This window comes from Oncorhynchus keta, chromosome 30 (genome assembly GCF_023373465.1).
Source record: "Oncorhynchus keta strain PuntledgeMale-10-30-2019 chromosome 30, Oket_V2, whole genome shotgun sequence".
In the NCBI taxonomy this organism is placed as follows: Eukaryota; Metazoa; Chordata; class Actinopteri; order Salmoniformes; family Salmonidae; genus Oncorhynchus; species Oncorhynchus keta.
This window is the reverse complement of record NC_068450.1, coordinates 10982185-10997343: the sequence shown is the minus strand read 5'-3', so window position 1 is coordinate 10997343 and position 15159 is coordinate 10982185. Positions and strand designations below refer to the sequence as shown.

At 41.9% G+C, this 15159-nt stretch overlaps 1 protein-coding gene, 1 long non-coding RNA gene and 1 pseudogene across 6 annotated transcripts; 2 read left to right on the top strand and 1 right to left on the bottom strand.

Annotated features, from left to right (window-relative positions):
- Positions 1 to 154: 154 nt before the first annotated feature.
- LOC118376385 (serine/threonine-protein phosphatase 2A catalytic subunit alpha isoform-like) lies at positions 155 to 12561 on the bottom strand. Of its 5 annotated transcripts, none has more exons than XM_052487551.1 (7): positions 12543 to 12561; positions 6494 to 6703; positions 4898 to 5071; positions 3590 to 3679; positions 2920 to 3081; positions 1914 to 2032; positions 155 to 1657 (listed from the first exon to the last, which is right to left on the bottom strand). In XM_052487551.1, the coding sequence occupies exons 2-7, from the start codon at positions 6557 to 6559 to the stop codon at positions 1585 to 1587; spliced, it is 684 nt and encodes a 227-aa protein (XP_052343511.1). In that variant the 5' UTR covers positions 6560 to 6703; positions 12543 to 12561; the 3' UTR covers positions 155 to 1584. The 5 variants fall into 5 exon arrangements, with proteins under 5 accessions (XP_052343511.1, XP_052343508.1, XP_052343509.1 ...); XM_052487548.1 differs by lacking the exon at positions 12543 to 12561 and adding an exon at positions 7893 to 8517; XM_052487549.1 differs by lacking the exons at positions 155 to 1657; positions 1914 to 2032; positions 12543 to 12561 and adding exons at positions 2267 to 2310; positions 7893 to 8532.
- LOC127913888 (uncharacterized) lies at positions 2049 to 2910 on the top strand. Its single transcript, XR_008087114.1, has 3 exons — positions 2049 to 2175; positions 2286 to 2393; positions 2502 to 2910. It is a non-coding gene; the product is annotated as an uncharacterized LOC127913888 (long non-coding RNA).
- On the top strand, positions 12525 to 15054 carry LOC118376383 (ATP synthase subunit O, mitochondrial-like; annotated as a pseudogene).
- Positions 15055 to 15159: the final 105 nt, after the last annotated feature.

Genomic DNA, 15159 nt, shown 5'->3' with positions numbered 1-15159 from the left:
TTGACCGGAGTAGGCCATCATTGTAAATGATAATTTGTTCTCAACCGACCTGCCTCGTTAATTTTTTTTATTTTTTAAACTAGGTATCAAGGGACAACTTCTGAGAGTCCAAGGTCACATTTTCAGCCATGCAGAAACCACACAGGACAAAGCAAAGGAGCAACTTCAATCTTTATTGTATAGCAGAGACGTATCTATACTAAACCGAAAACATAAAGGCAACATGCAACAATTTTAAATATTTTGCTGAGTTACAGTTCATAAGGAAATCAGTCAATTGAAATAATTAATTAGGCCCTAATCTATGGATTTCACGACTGTTTAGGGATGCAGCCATGATTGGGCCTGTGAGGGCATAGGTCCACCCACTTGGGAGCCAGGCTCAGCCTATCAGGATGATTTATTACAGACAGAAATACTCCTCAGCACCCCTCCCTCTGACAATCCCGCAGGTGAAGAAGCCGGATGTGGAGGTCCTGGACTGGCGTGGTTACAAGGCCGGTTGGACATACTGCCAAATTCTCCGAGGCAGTTTACGGCAGAGAAGTGGACATTCCTGCATTCATCATGCCAATTGCACATTGAGACATCTGTGGCATTGTGTTATGACATAACTGTGGCCTTTCGTCCCCAGCACAAAGTCCATCTGTAATGATCATGCTGTTTAATATGCCACACCTGTCAGGTGGATGGATTATCTTGACCAAGGACAAAATGTGCACAACATTTTTGAGAAAAGGTTTTTGTGCGTATGGAACATTTCTGTGGTCTTTAATTTCAGCTCATGAAACACGGGACCAGCACTTTACATGTTGCGTTTATATTTTTGTTCAGTGTATTACAAGGGATATAATTTTGTACAGGTATTCCTAACTGAAATAGATGTCAGTCACAGTGACAGGTGAGTGACAGAAACACTATTTTCTGGGGGTGAAATAGAAAACAGAATGCTGTAGTTTGTCAGTGTCATGTGATTAAAAAATTAAATACAAAAGTGCAAACAAATAATTAAATTCCACCCAACCCTGAAAAGTGATTTAAATTCACACACACAAAAAAAAAGCCATTGAATTTCTGTTTGAAATAATGTCACAACATATCATGTTTACCACAAACATCCAGTTGGAGGCCATGCCGAGTTTAGTTCTGGCAAACCATTCTATATCTTAATTACGCTCCTAACACAAGGGTTACATTTAAGCATTAATCTCAGCAGATGCATTCATTCAAAGCAGATATTTTACCTGACAAAACCAGCAGGTACTGTGAGACTGGCTCCTTCCAAAATGGCACCCTTTTAACTATATATATATATATATATATATGTATATATACTGTAGTCTTTATAATGAAGAATCCTTTTCAGAGACATAAATACAACATGCAGAGAGAGAGAGTAGGAAGTGGACTGTGGCGGGTGTAGGCTGTGTGGTCTTCTTTAAAGGTGAAATTATGGCACACTTTTTGGTCCATGGATGCTGAATTTGTCACAACTCTATACCGATGGTCGGTTGCTCCCTTTTCCCCACCTTCTCCTTCACGTTGACAAAGAAGATTCTACAGCTTTACACGCATTGCGATCTTTTACAGGAAGTAGTCAGGAGTACGACGGGTCACATGGGGCTCTCCTCTGCGAGGGGCGGGGTCAAACTGAAGGCTGCACCGGAAACAAAGACAGTCACATTTATATCTGATATGACGCCTTGGAGCCATTTTAGATCTAAATTAGTGGGTTGGTTCTATTTCAAGACAAGGAAGCTTCCTAAGTCCTTTATATACTCATCACAATTTCTAATGTTTGGAGTTTTACAATAAAGCTACAAGTAAAAGCATTTTTAAGTGGGATTTTATTCTGAAGGGAATTCATACATTTTTCTTTTTTTAAGTAAACACATTTTGAAGTGAATACTTACAAGGAGTACTTGAGCGTGTCATCCAGCTCCATGATGGCGGCCTGGTTTCCACAGCGATAGCAGTAATTGGGTGCACTGAAGATAGTCACTACGTTACGGTCATGGCACCAGTTATAACCCTGTCAAAAACAAACACTCAGTAAACCAGAGGTACATCACAGCACCAGTTATAACCCTGTCAAAAACAAACACTCAGGAAACCAGAGGTACATCACAGCACCAGTTATAACCCTGTCAAAAACAAACACTCAGGAAACCAGAGGTACATCACAGCACCAGTTATAACCCTGTCAAAAACAAACACTCAGGAAACCAGAGGTACATCACAGCACCAGTTATAACCCTGTCAAAAACAAACTCAGTAAACCAGAGGTACATCACAGCACCAGTTATAACCCTGTCAAAAACAAACTCAGTAAACCAGAGGTACATCACAGCACCAGTTATAACCCTGTCAAAAACAAACTCAGTAAACCAGAGGTACATCACAGCACCAGTTATAAACCTGTCAAAAACAAACTCAGTAAACCAGAGGTACATCACAGCACCAGTTATAAACCTGTCAAAAACAAACTCAGTAAACCAGAGGTACATCACAGCACCAGTTATAACCCTGTCAAAAACAAACACTCAGTAAATCTAGGAACAAGACACAAAGTGCAAGTCTTGCGAAACTAACACATCACATCATGCAAACAGGACAAAGTAAACATTTTGGTTAAAAAAAAAATATATATATATAATTGGCAGTATTTAAAAAAAGGATAGACATCTTAGGACAAACAGTCAAAAGAGTTATGCTGTGGCTCTTTGGACGCACGGCTTGATGAATGACCTTTGCACTGAAGGGATTGGGTACATTGTCACATTTCATTATGAAAAAACAGGAGAATACCAGGACACTGGTTTGTCTGTTTAAACGTAGCAGTGACTCTGACCACGGTCCATCCTCATCAGGCTAACTGGTGTACATCAAGTCCTTAGAGGATGAAACATGCCAGTGTACCTCCATGACCAGCTGGTGAGCTCTGGAGACCAGGGTGAGTCCGTTAGCATGGTTGAAGGTCTCCGAGATGTCCTGTCCAAAGGTGTAGCCGGCACCGCGGGGAGAGATGCCCCAGCCACCACGGTCATCGGGGTCTGACCACAGCAGGTCACACATCGGACCCTGGGGGAGGGAGACGGTGGCCATGTTTTAAATTCAACAATACTGTGAACACTACATTATGTAAATAAGGTGGTCATATTGGCGAGGTCAGGCTACAACACTTGGAGCGTTACCGCACGATGTGATATCATCGAAGGCGTTTTGTGTGTGTGCATATTACAACTGAGATGAGTAGTGACTGGTTGGATGGTTTACAGACTAACCCTCTGATATACAATGGTCAGGGCTTACAGACTCCAGTGGATCAATACCCACACTAGCATACTGTGACACGCTAAACAACTGGAGACGCTTCACTCAACATGGATCTTCTGGCCAGAGGCAAAAGCCCTCACACAGAAGTGAGCGAGGTGGAGAGCATGGTGGATGCCCCTGTGCTCCCAATGGGGACCAAGAGATTTAAGTCAAGTGAGTCAATACTATGAAACAACATATTGGACATGTATTCTAACTAGCATGGTAGTATGAAGATTGGACGTCGTTTCTAGGAACGTGGAAGTGAGCTGACCTCATGAGGAACTTCCTGTAAGCGATCCAGCGCTCTGATATGTTCCAGTGTGTCTATAGAGGGGGACAGTCCACCGTGGAGACAGAAGATCTGCAGAGGAACAACAAGTCAGGACATTTCCATCTAAAACATGGTGTAATTGGTAGAACAAAGCAATCATTTAGGTTTACATTTCCATCTAACATCTCGGCCAGGTCGCAGTTGTACATGAGAACTCGTTCTCAACTAGCCTACCTGTTTAATTAAATAAAAGGTGAAATAAATCATTAAATACTAAAGAAATTGTGTTACTGTTAAAAACTAAATCAGTAACAGACATACGTGAACATTGTGTCGGGTTGAAAATGTCAAAATCAATTACTTTTAAGACCTGTACTGTACATGGCTGCTAAATTGAATGAGTATGTACTAACATAAAGTGGGAGTCCACTGCCACTACCTCGCTTTTCAATTGAGGAGCAAACTGAAGGATGAGATTCAGCTACACGTGGGAGGACAACAGAATTCAACTAAAAAAAAAAAAAACATTGTATTTTTTATTTAAACAACATATTTATTGCAAAAAGTAGAACCGACACGATTCGGCTTCTGGCCTTCGTCATGGTTTTGATGAAGGTCAAAAGTCGAAAAGGCGTTGGTTCTACTTTTCGCAAAAAATAAACTATTTTTTATTATTGAATTCTGTTGTCCTCCCAAGTGTTGCTGAATCTCCTCTCTCATTCATAACAATGATACTACAGGAGTTTTATATAGCACTCTTCAAGGACCCAAACAAAGACACTTGTGTAATACTTCCACTAATAAGTAAATATGTGATACATTAAAGCCGCAACATAACTTCTTGGGCGACCCGACCCAAATTCACATAGAAACGTGAGTTATAGATCTCATTGAAACCAAGTCTAAGAAGTGGTAGATCTGTTCTATGTGCTCAATTTCTACGCTTCCTGCTCTTAAGTTTCGCTTTAGTGTCTTTTACTACTGAACGGACGGGATTGGGAGTCACATAGAGCGGCGCACAATTGGCCCAGCGTCGTCCGGATTTAAAATTAAATAAGAATAAAGGTGAAATACATGTTCAAAAAACTTTCGTTTTGTACACCAGCATCAAACAGCTGAAAATAAAATATTTTGGGTTATGTAAAATATATTTCACAGTGGTTTAGATGGTACAATGATTCTCTACACAAAGACTGCTGGTTTTGGCAAATAAAATGAAATTAAGGCAAAAAAAATACTATAATTTTAGCAACCAGGAAATGACAGAGCTATTTCTGCATAATGCACCTGTAACCACTAATATCTCACCTGGTTATCTACCAGGGCAGTGAGGGGCAGGTAGTCAAATAAGTCTGTGAAGTACTTCCAGACGTTGGCGTTTCCGTATTTCCTTAAACACTCGTCGTAGAAGCCGTACACCTGGGTGATCTGTCTGCTCTCGTGGTTCCCTCGGAGGATGGTGATTCGCTCACGGTACCTCACCTGAAAAACTACAATTATTAACACCTCTCTGGATGGATGGGACAACAAATGCATAACACACATTACATTCACAGCGACTGCACATTCTGTTTTAGGGTCAACCAGAGATGGTTTAAGGTTGATAATGACATTTACAGTAGCAGCAATAAATATTTTCATGTGTTATATCAGTAGGCTGTCCTGTCCTCCATGTAAACCTACTGACCTCCTATACCCGTTTGAGTTTAACCTTGTTGCCGTTTTTCCCCATGCACAAAATAAAATAATTAAGCAATATCAGAGAGGAATCGGCCAAAGCTACTTCAGAGTACACTCTAACACAGGGATGGGTAGCTTGCGGCCTACGGGCATTTTGTTAGCCCGCGGATCAACCCCCCGCCCCAATTAGATGACCTCAGTCGGGGTCTCAACTTACTGTTGAGAATTACAAATGGGAGAATACAAGGTGCAATTTCAAAATACGGCTGTGCATCAGCAGTTTCTCTCTAGTTAGGGCAGTCACTCAATTAACCCACGTCCGATAAAAATGTTTAGATCGGTAAGTTAGCTGGCTAGGCTATCTAAACTTGCAATAATCACGGTAGAATTACCGACGGGTAACATTGATTTTGTTGGTCACTCTCACTCAGATATATCGAAAAAGACAAACATTTCTGTCCACCCTATGGCAAAATGTGTAGATTTGCAGGAAGTTAGCTGCAAAACTGCTAATGATTCTCTCTGCCTCATGGCATACTGAATAGAATTGCATGAAATGAATTATAAAATTGCTAAATATTCTCTCCACCCCATGGCGAAATGTGTAGAATTTCAGCAAACTTAATTTAAAACTGCAACATTTTCCCTACACGTATAGTGTAGAATTGCAGGAAATGTCTCTCCATTGTCAAGAGGGGAGCCGCGGGAAAGTTTTGCTCGCAACATGTTACTTAGGGTCTCTGAAAGGCTAGGGCCGGCTCTGACCGCATGTGTGGCTATGGATGTGGGTATATGCAGACCTGCAAACCACTGCTTGCTACCCAAACGCTATGTCCACAGATGAGAGTTTTCCTCTGCAATGGGTCAGAGTACCTCTACAACGATTTCTAGAACGGACAAAACATTCTAACTGTTCTAATTGGTCCCAGAAACCGATGGGTTGGGCCAGAACACAAGTGGGTAAAGTGGAAGTTTGAAAATATATAATTGGTTTTGTGACTGATTGGTTAGAGATGATCCAATCGCTGATTACTTAGTTTTATACAACACTTCTAATTTTGACCTCACCACAAGCGATTTTAATTATGGCAGCGAAATAATTCAGTTTGAGTGGTCAGGCAAGGCCACTGCGGCCCCTTGTGATGAAATTAGATTATTTTTTTTGGGGGGGGTACACCCTCATTAAAATTGCACATCCCTGCTCTAAAACATTTGGCTGTTTACCTTGAGAGATACCAGGAGGCTGACTGTCTCTACAGAATAGTAGCCCCTGTCCACATAGTCTCCCATGAAGAGGTAGTTGGTGTCCGGAGACTTCCCTCCGATTTTAAACAGCTCCACCAAGTCATGGAACTGTCCGTGGACATCTCCGCACACGGTGACCGGACATCTCACCTCCTGCACATTAGACTCCTTCGTCAGGATCTCCTTGGCCTGGAAAGGAGGAGATTTAGTTAGAGGATGGGTGAAATCTGGGATACGGAGCGAGAGTTCGGATGTTATTTCTTGTTTAAGTATTTAACCTCTACGGAGTCGGTGACCCCCCCCCCCCCTCGGGACGGTTGAGATAACGTGTGCTAATGTGATTAGCATGAGGTTGTAAGTAACGTGAACATTTCCCAGGACATAGACATATCCGACATGGGCAGAAAGCTTAAATGAATATATAATAATAATATAATAATAATAATAATAATAATATAATAATAAATTCTTAAATTCTTGTTCATCTAAATTGCACTCTCCAATTTACAGTAACTATTACAGTGAAATAATACCATGCTATTTTTTGAGGAGAGTGCAGTTACAAACTTGAAAATGTATCAATAAACCAATATGGCACATTTGGGCAGAATTGATTCACCATTTTGAAGAGAAATGCAATGGTTCATTGGATCAGTATAAAATTAGGCACATACACTGCTCCCATCCAGCGGCCAAAATGTAAATTGCACCAGAACTGGAATAGATACATTGTGGCTTTTCTCTTGCATTTGAAAAGATGGAACAAAACACACGTTTTTTTTCTTTGTATTATCTTTTACCAGATCTAATGTTATATTCTCCTATATTATTTTCACATTCCCACAAACTTCAAAGTGTTTCCTTTCAAATGGTATCAAGAATATGCATATCATTGCTTCAAGGTCCTGAGCTACAGGCAGTTAGATTTGTGTATGTCATTTTCGGACGAAAATTAAAAATCAGAGTCCGATCCTTAGCTTAGTAGCTGATACCCAAGCGGCACACTTTGGAATTAAACTGCAACGAGCCAGAGCGAAATGTAAGAACAGCAAGGATATCAAACTGACATTTCCAAAAACATTCATAAAAAATATCATCAATGCTCCTTAAATCATGCAAGTAAACTACGGTACTGCCAATGCATGTCTGACAACTCCAAAGTGAATGCAATGGCAATATGCAGCCCCGCCGCCATTTTCAGGATAATGTAGCTAGCCTGAGCGTACAACAGTCGGTGGAGAAATTTACCGTACTCGGACCAATGATCAAATTAAAACAGTTGTTTAACAGTTAGCTAATGCTCACTGTCTAACATAGCCGGCAAACTAGCTTAGCTAAGGGCTTGCAAGATCACACACATTAAATAGGCTAAAATTACCTTCTCGCAAAGGGCTTTCACTTGGTTTTCCGAGAGCTGCTTGCATTCGCCGAGTTGCTCAATCCACCCATCCAATTCCTTAGTAAATGACTTGTCGTCCATGTCTGGTTATATTTCAGCTAGCTAGTTAGGTTGAAAACCTATTGAAAACTAGTTTAGCTAATGCGTTCTCGTCATTCGCACTCGTTTTGCTTTCGTCGAAAATGAATGCACGATAGGTTACCGACTCTGTTTAAATTGGTTCAGACCATCGGCACTAGCTAACTACTTGTTAAAAATAAGCGATGCATGTACCTCAAGCTTATGTTAATATGAAAAAGCTAAAGAAATGTGTGGTGCAGTTGCAGAAAACTGGCTCTGTATGAAATTCCGTGGACCCAACCCAGCTTCTTTCCCGAGCGACAATCAATGAGGGAGTTCTATTACACTGATCCGGGCAACGTTAACGGGAGGAGCGCCCATCTCAAATCGAACTGTAATATGCGCCGCTTTGTCATGTTGCCAGAATCGTCCAGAAACATTTATTTATATTTTCCATAAAATAAATGTTTGAATTTTCAAACTAGGATTGGAAAGCTTTTTTTTTTATCACCTTTACATGTGGAAACAGAATCCTACTCATCACATTTATTTAACTAGGCAAGTTAGTTAAGATTTATTTTACAATGACGGCCTTCACCGCCTAACCCGAACGACGCTGGGCAAATAGTGCGCCGCTCTATGGTATTCCCGCTCACGACCGGCTGTGACACACCCCGGGATCTGCATTGACACCCCACTGAGATGCAGTGCCTTAGACCGCTGCGCCACTCGGGCGAGTAACTAATTTCGTTACTTTTGTTTTGAGCCGACTTCTCAGTCGGCCAGAGCTGGGCACCTACCTGGCTCACGTTCGTGAGGCAACACAGTTCTAAAACTATGCATTCACTTTTCACCCAATTAAAATTTCTCCCATCGGAGTAACCCAAGTCAGATAAAAGAACCACCCTGGTCTTGCTGCGTTTACTTGGCCGATGGACTTCACTAGCCCCCTTAATATCGGCTTTTCTGCCACCGTGTGGTTACGAATGGGAACTAAATTGTGCTCTCGGTATCAAAATAATAAACCTATCAAAATAAATCCCATGAATATTGTGGAAAATAGTGTAAATAGATATACTGCTAATCAAATGCTTAGGACTACTGTGCATTCACAGTGAATAAATACAATGGACTGGCTATACAGAATTTGAGGCGGCTCATCAGGTTTATGACACACGCATGCACATTGAGTTTCATCCCAGACAGCAGTAGGAGATCATGGTTTGTGCAATAATGAATCCTTGGGACATCCCAAGGATGTTAGCTTATTGAAGTTGACATTTAAAATGGTTAAGTTGAGGTTTAAGGTAAGTGTATGGGTTAAGGTTTAACCATGAGAAAATGGCAGCAACATTGAGGCATGGATAACATCAGGTAAGACATGAAGTATTTAATGTATTTTCTGTTGTAAAATAACATAGTAACTGAACCTCTTCACCTCTACACAGGCACCTAAACCCTTGGTACACAGGCACCTAAACCCTTGGTACACAGGCACCTAAACCCTTGGTACACAGGCACCTAAACCCTTGGTACACAGGCACCTAAACCCTAGGTACACAGGCACCTAAACCCTTGGTACACAGGCACCTAAACCCTTGGTACACAGGCACCTAAACCCTAGGTACACAGGCACCTAAACCCTAGGTACACAGGCACCTAAACCCTTGGTACACAGGCACCTAAACCCTTGGTACACAGGCACCTAAACCCTAGGTACACAGGCACCTAAACCCTAGGTACACAGGCACCTAAACCCTAGGTACACAGGCACCTAAACCCTAGGTACACAGGCACCTAAACCCTAGGTACACAGGCACCTAAACCCTAGGTACACAGGCACCTAAACCCTAGGTACACAGGCACCTAAACCCTTGGTACACAGGCACCTAAACCCTAGGTACACAGGCACCTAAACCCTAGGTACACAGGCACCTAAACCCTAGGTACACAGGCACCTAAACCCTAGGTACACAGGCACCTAAACCCTAGGTACACAGGCACCTAAACCCTAGGTACACAGGCACCTAAACCCTAGGTACACAGGCACCTAAACCCTAGGTACACAGGCACCTAAACCCTAGGTACACAGGCACCTAAACCCTAGGTACACAGGCACCTAAACCCTAGGTACACAGGCACCTAAACCCTAGGTACACAGGCACCTAAACCCTAGGTACACAGGCACCTAAACCCTAGGTACACAGGCACCTAAACCCTAGGTACACAGGCACCTAAACCCTAGGTACACAGGCACCTAAACCCTAGGTACACAGGCACCTAAACCCTAGGTACACAGGCACCTAAACCCTAGGTACACAGGCACCTAAACCCTAGGTACACAGGCACCTAAACCCTAGGTACACAGGCACCTAAACCCTAGGTACACAGGCACCTAAACCCTAGGTACACAGGCACCTAAACCCTTGGTACACAGGCACCTAAACCCTAGGTACACAGGCACCTAAACCCTTGGTACACAGGCACCTAAACCCTTGGTACACAGGCACCTAAACCCTAGGTACACAGGCACCTAAACCCTAGGTACACAGGCACCTAAACCCTTGGTACACAGGCACCTAAACCCTAGGTACACAGGCACCTAAACCCTAGGTACACAGGCACCTAAACCCTTGGTACACAGGCACCTAAACCCTAGGTACACAGGCACCTAAACCCTAGGTACACAGGCACCTAAACCCTAGGTACACAGGCACCTAAACCCTAGGTACACAGGCACCTAAACCCTAGGTACACAGGCACCTAAACCCTTGGTACATAGGTACTGAGTGCAGTTCGCGTCCACTATTACTTGTGTTTTGACCAGACATTGGTTTTGACAGACGCAGAAAGAAAATTAATTGATGATGAAGCTTGATGGGAAGTCACTTTGAAAATATAGTTTACTAACCTATCAATTACTTCAAACTGTAAGAAGTTAAGCTACCCTTAAGAAAAAATATAGTTTACTAACCTATCAATTACTTTGACAGAAGTTAAGCTAAAGAAAATATAATTGATGACCTGAAGCTTGAAACTGTAAGTCAAGCTTTGAAAAATATAGTTTACTAACCTATCAATTACTTCAAACTGTAAGAAGTTAAGCTACCCTTAAGAAAAAATATAGTTTACTAACCTATCAATTACTTCAAACTGTAAGAAGTTAAGCTACCCTTAAGAAAATATATAGTTTACTAACCTATCAATTACTTCAAACTGTAAGAAGTTAAGCTACCCTTAAGAAAAAATATAGTTTACTAACCTATCAATTACTTCAAACTGTAAGAAGTTAAGCTACCCTTAAGAAAAAATATAGTTTACTAACCTATCAATTACTTCAAACTGTAAGAAGTTAAGCTACCCTTAAGAAAAAATATAGTTTACTAACCTATCAATTACTTCAAACTGTAAGAAGTTAAGCTACCCTTAAGAAAAAATATAGTTTACTAACCTATCAATTACTTCAAACTGTAAGAAGTTAAGCTACCCTTAAGAAAAAATATAGTTTACTGCAATAAGTTACTTTGAAAAAGTAGTTCACTGCATCCAGACAACGAAGTAAAAAGTGATCATATCTAAATCTAAAATGTAATTGACTACAAATTGCAAGAACATATCGCTCAGGAGTCGGATGTTTACACAATGTGTATTTTAGCCTATTTAAAAACGACAACTATGTCTGAGGCCAGTGTTGTTCCCGAAAATCCCCCCCTGACAGAATTCTCCCCTCTACATTTCACTGATCTTAGAAGCAGAAAGCCTTGCTGAAATGAAACGCAGCCTAACGTGATTATTGACAGCTGCCTTGAAAAACACAAATAAAACATGCTTTCTGCTTCTAAGATCAGTAAAATGTAGACTAAACCGACAACAGACTGAAGAGCAGAAATCTCAACTACCAAGCAAGTCGCAGCAATGAAGAATTGAGTGTGTGCGCGTTCGAAGGGGTGTGAGAATTCTGGCAGTGGGGAGATTTTCGGCACAACACCAGAAAAAAATGAATCTCTTGCCTACTTCACCCATATTTGATTTGTTTTGTGCAAAAAAAGTAGTGTGTAGTTCCAGTAGTTAGCTACACCATTACATTGCAAAAAAAAAGTCATTAACTACTGAAAACACTACCAAGATTTGAATTTGATTCAACTACCACCAAGCTACTGCAAAATGTAGTTAAATTACTAGTTAAACTACTTGTAGTTCACTACTCGCCCACACTGGTAACAACCAACACTTCTACAGTTACTGGGTTTCCACACCTAGTTTCTCACTTGCTGTCACTGGAAGCTAAATCAACGGCAGTTTTATCCAAGCAATGCTCTCTCTCTCTTCTCGCAGGTCCGTCAGCACTTCGCTGACCAGGCAGCTTTCTGGTCACGGTAAGCAAAGCAGGACATACAAGCTACTGGAAGGGCTCAACATTCCAAAACAACTATGCAATGACGACTGACGACTTGAGAACGATATTATCAAACACAGGCGTCTATAGTCTAAAGATGTAGCCGTCACAGTCAAAAATAGGCAAAATATCTCAATATAATCCTGAAACTTCTAATGGGTGCAATTATTTACCCTCTCTGCAGCCTGTTTATCCCTCCCATCCAGGTGTATGGAGTTGAGGGTCGATATGCCTATGCTCTCTTCTCAGCAGCCAGCCAGCAGGGCAGACCGGAGCAAGTGGAGAAGGAGCTGATCACAGTGTTTGTAAGTCAGTCCCATTCTTTTCCAACACACACACACACACACACACACACACACACACACACACACACACACACACACACACACACACACACACACACACACACACACACACACATTCCATCATTACACATATTTAATCTAATCCCAGATCAGCCAACTCAAGATGTACATTAATCCACACTAAAAATCTAATTGTCATGTTGTTTACATTTACAGAATTTAATAATTTGCAGATGAATTATTTTCATTTATTTGACATCTTCCTTATCCTGTGTATCTTTCACAGCCTCTGGATGCTGCCAACCTCAAAGACCTGAGAGTTGCTCTGAATGGCTTCCTGGCCAGAGATGCTCAAACTGGAGACTAAGGTAGGAACTAGGAACTCACAGAGGAGGCTACTGAATAGCTAATACTGAATAGACATAACAAGCCACAGTGGATGAAAGAATAATGGAATCAGTGTCCACTTACAGAATCAGAAACGTTGATATTTTAGGCTTACGTTTCCATTACCCCTGATTAAAATCCTCACTATAAAGTCTGCGAAATGAAGAGATGAATATAGTGATTATGAGCTGGTTTGTACATGCTGCTACATGTCTGAATGTCTTTTCTGTTCTCTCTCTGCCCAGTCGGACCCCTCCATCCTGGGTGGAATGACAGTCAGCATCAGAGACAAGTATGTGTACATGTCTACTGAGACTAAGATCAGTAGGGAGACCGAAGAATTGGCATGGCTTGCGTCCCAAATGGCACCCTATTCCCTATGTAGTGCACTATGTTTGACCAGGGCCCTATGTAGGGCAGGTAGCCTAGCGGTTAAGGGTGTATACAAAACAAATACCTTATTTACATAAGTATTCAGACCCTTTGTTATGAGACTCAATTGAGATCAGGTACACCCTTTTTCCATTGATCGTCCTTGAGATGTTTCTATAACTTGATTGGAGTCCAACTGTGGTAAATTCAATTGATTGGACATGATTTGGAAAGGCTATATAAGGTCCCACAGTTGACAGTGCATGTCAGAGCAAAAACCAAACCATGAGGTCGAAGGATTGTCTGTACAGCTCCAAGACAGGATTGTGTCGAGGTACAGATCTGGGGAAGGGTACCAAAAAATATCTGCAGCATTGAAGGTCCCCAAGAACACAGTGGCCTCCATCATTCTTAAATGGAAGAACTTTGGAACCACCAAGAGTCTTCCTAGAGCTGGCTGCCCGGCCAAACTGAGCAATCGGGGGAGAAGGGCCTTGGTCAGGGAGCTGACCAAGGACCCAATGGTCACTCTGATAGACCTCCAGAGTTCCTCTGTGGAGATCAATCAATCAAATGTATTTATAGAGCCCTTCTTACATCAGCTGATGTCACAAAGTGCTGTACAGAAACCCAGCCTAAAACCCCAAACAGCAACCAATGCAGGTGTAGAAGCATGGGAGAACCTCCCAGAAGAAAAACCATCTCTGCAGCACTCCACCAATCAGGCCTTTATGGTAGAGTGGCCAGACAGTAGCCACTCCTCAGAAAAAGGCAGCATGTGTGAAGCATGGTGGTGGCAGCATCATGCTGTGGGGCTGTTTTTCAGCGACAGGGACTGGGAGACTAGTCAGGCTCGAGGGAAAGATGAACGGAGCACAGAGAGATCCTTGATGACACCTGATCCAGAGCACTCAGGACCTCATACTGGGGCGAAGGTTCACCTTCCAACAGGACAATGACCCTAAGCACACAGCCAGGACAACGCAGGAATGGCTTTGGGACAAGTCTTTGAATGTCCTTGACTGGCCCAGCCAGAGCCCGGACTTGAACCCGATCGAACATCTCTGGAGAGACCTGAAAATAGCTGTGCAGCAACACTCCCCATGCAACCTGGCAGAGCTTGAGAGGATCTGCGGAGAAGAATGGGAGAAACTCCCCAAATATAGGTGTGCCAAGCTTGTAGCATCATACCCAAGAAGACTTGAGGCTGTAATCGCTGCCAAAGTTGCTTCAACAAAGTACTGAGTAAAGGGTCTGAATACTTATGTAAATGTGATATTTCAGTTTTTTATCTTTAAAACAGTTGCAAAACTTTCTAAAAACCTGTTTTTGCTTTGTCATTATGGGGTATTGTGATGTCATTATGGGGTATTGTGATGTCACTATGGGGTATTGTGATGTCATTATTGGGTGTTGTGTGTAGATTGAAGAGGGGAAAAAAACTATTGAATCAATTTCAGAGTAAGTCTGTAACGTAACAAAATGTGGGAAAAGTCAAGGGGTCTGAATACTTTCCGAATGCACTGTATATTATTCCTTGCCACCTTTGATCTTAACAGTACAAATGATTACATTAAAGCCAGTCTTTCTGTTGTCATGTTCATATTAAATATGATGTATTATAAACATCGCTGGATTTGTTTGCTTGTTTGGTGTTGATTTGCAAAGCCAGAGAGTGAGGCAAGTTGAATTGTAGCCTCGTAAAGCCAGAGCGGTCGCATACAAA

Bases quoted from the DNA above. Each gene is read 5' to 3' on its own strand.
- LOC118376385 (XM_052487548.1), bottom strand. From the start codon at position 7,994: ATGGACGACAAGTCATTTACTAAGGAATTGGATGGGTGGATTGAGCAA. The intron at 6,704-7,892 runs GTAATTTTAGCC...CCTCCTTTCCAG, and splicing joins TGAAAGCCCTTTGCGAGAAG to GCCAAGGAGATCCTGACGAA. The intron at 3,680-4,897 runs GTGAGATATTAG...GTTCCTCTGCAG, and splicing joins CTGCCCTGGTAGATAACCAG to ATCTTCTGTCTCCACGGTGG.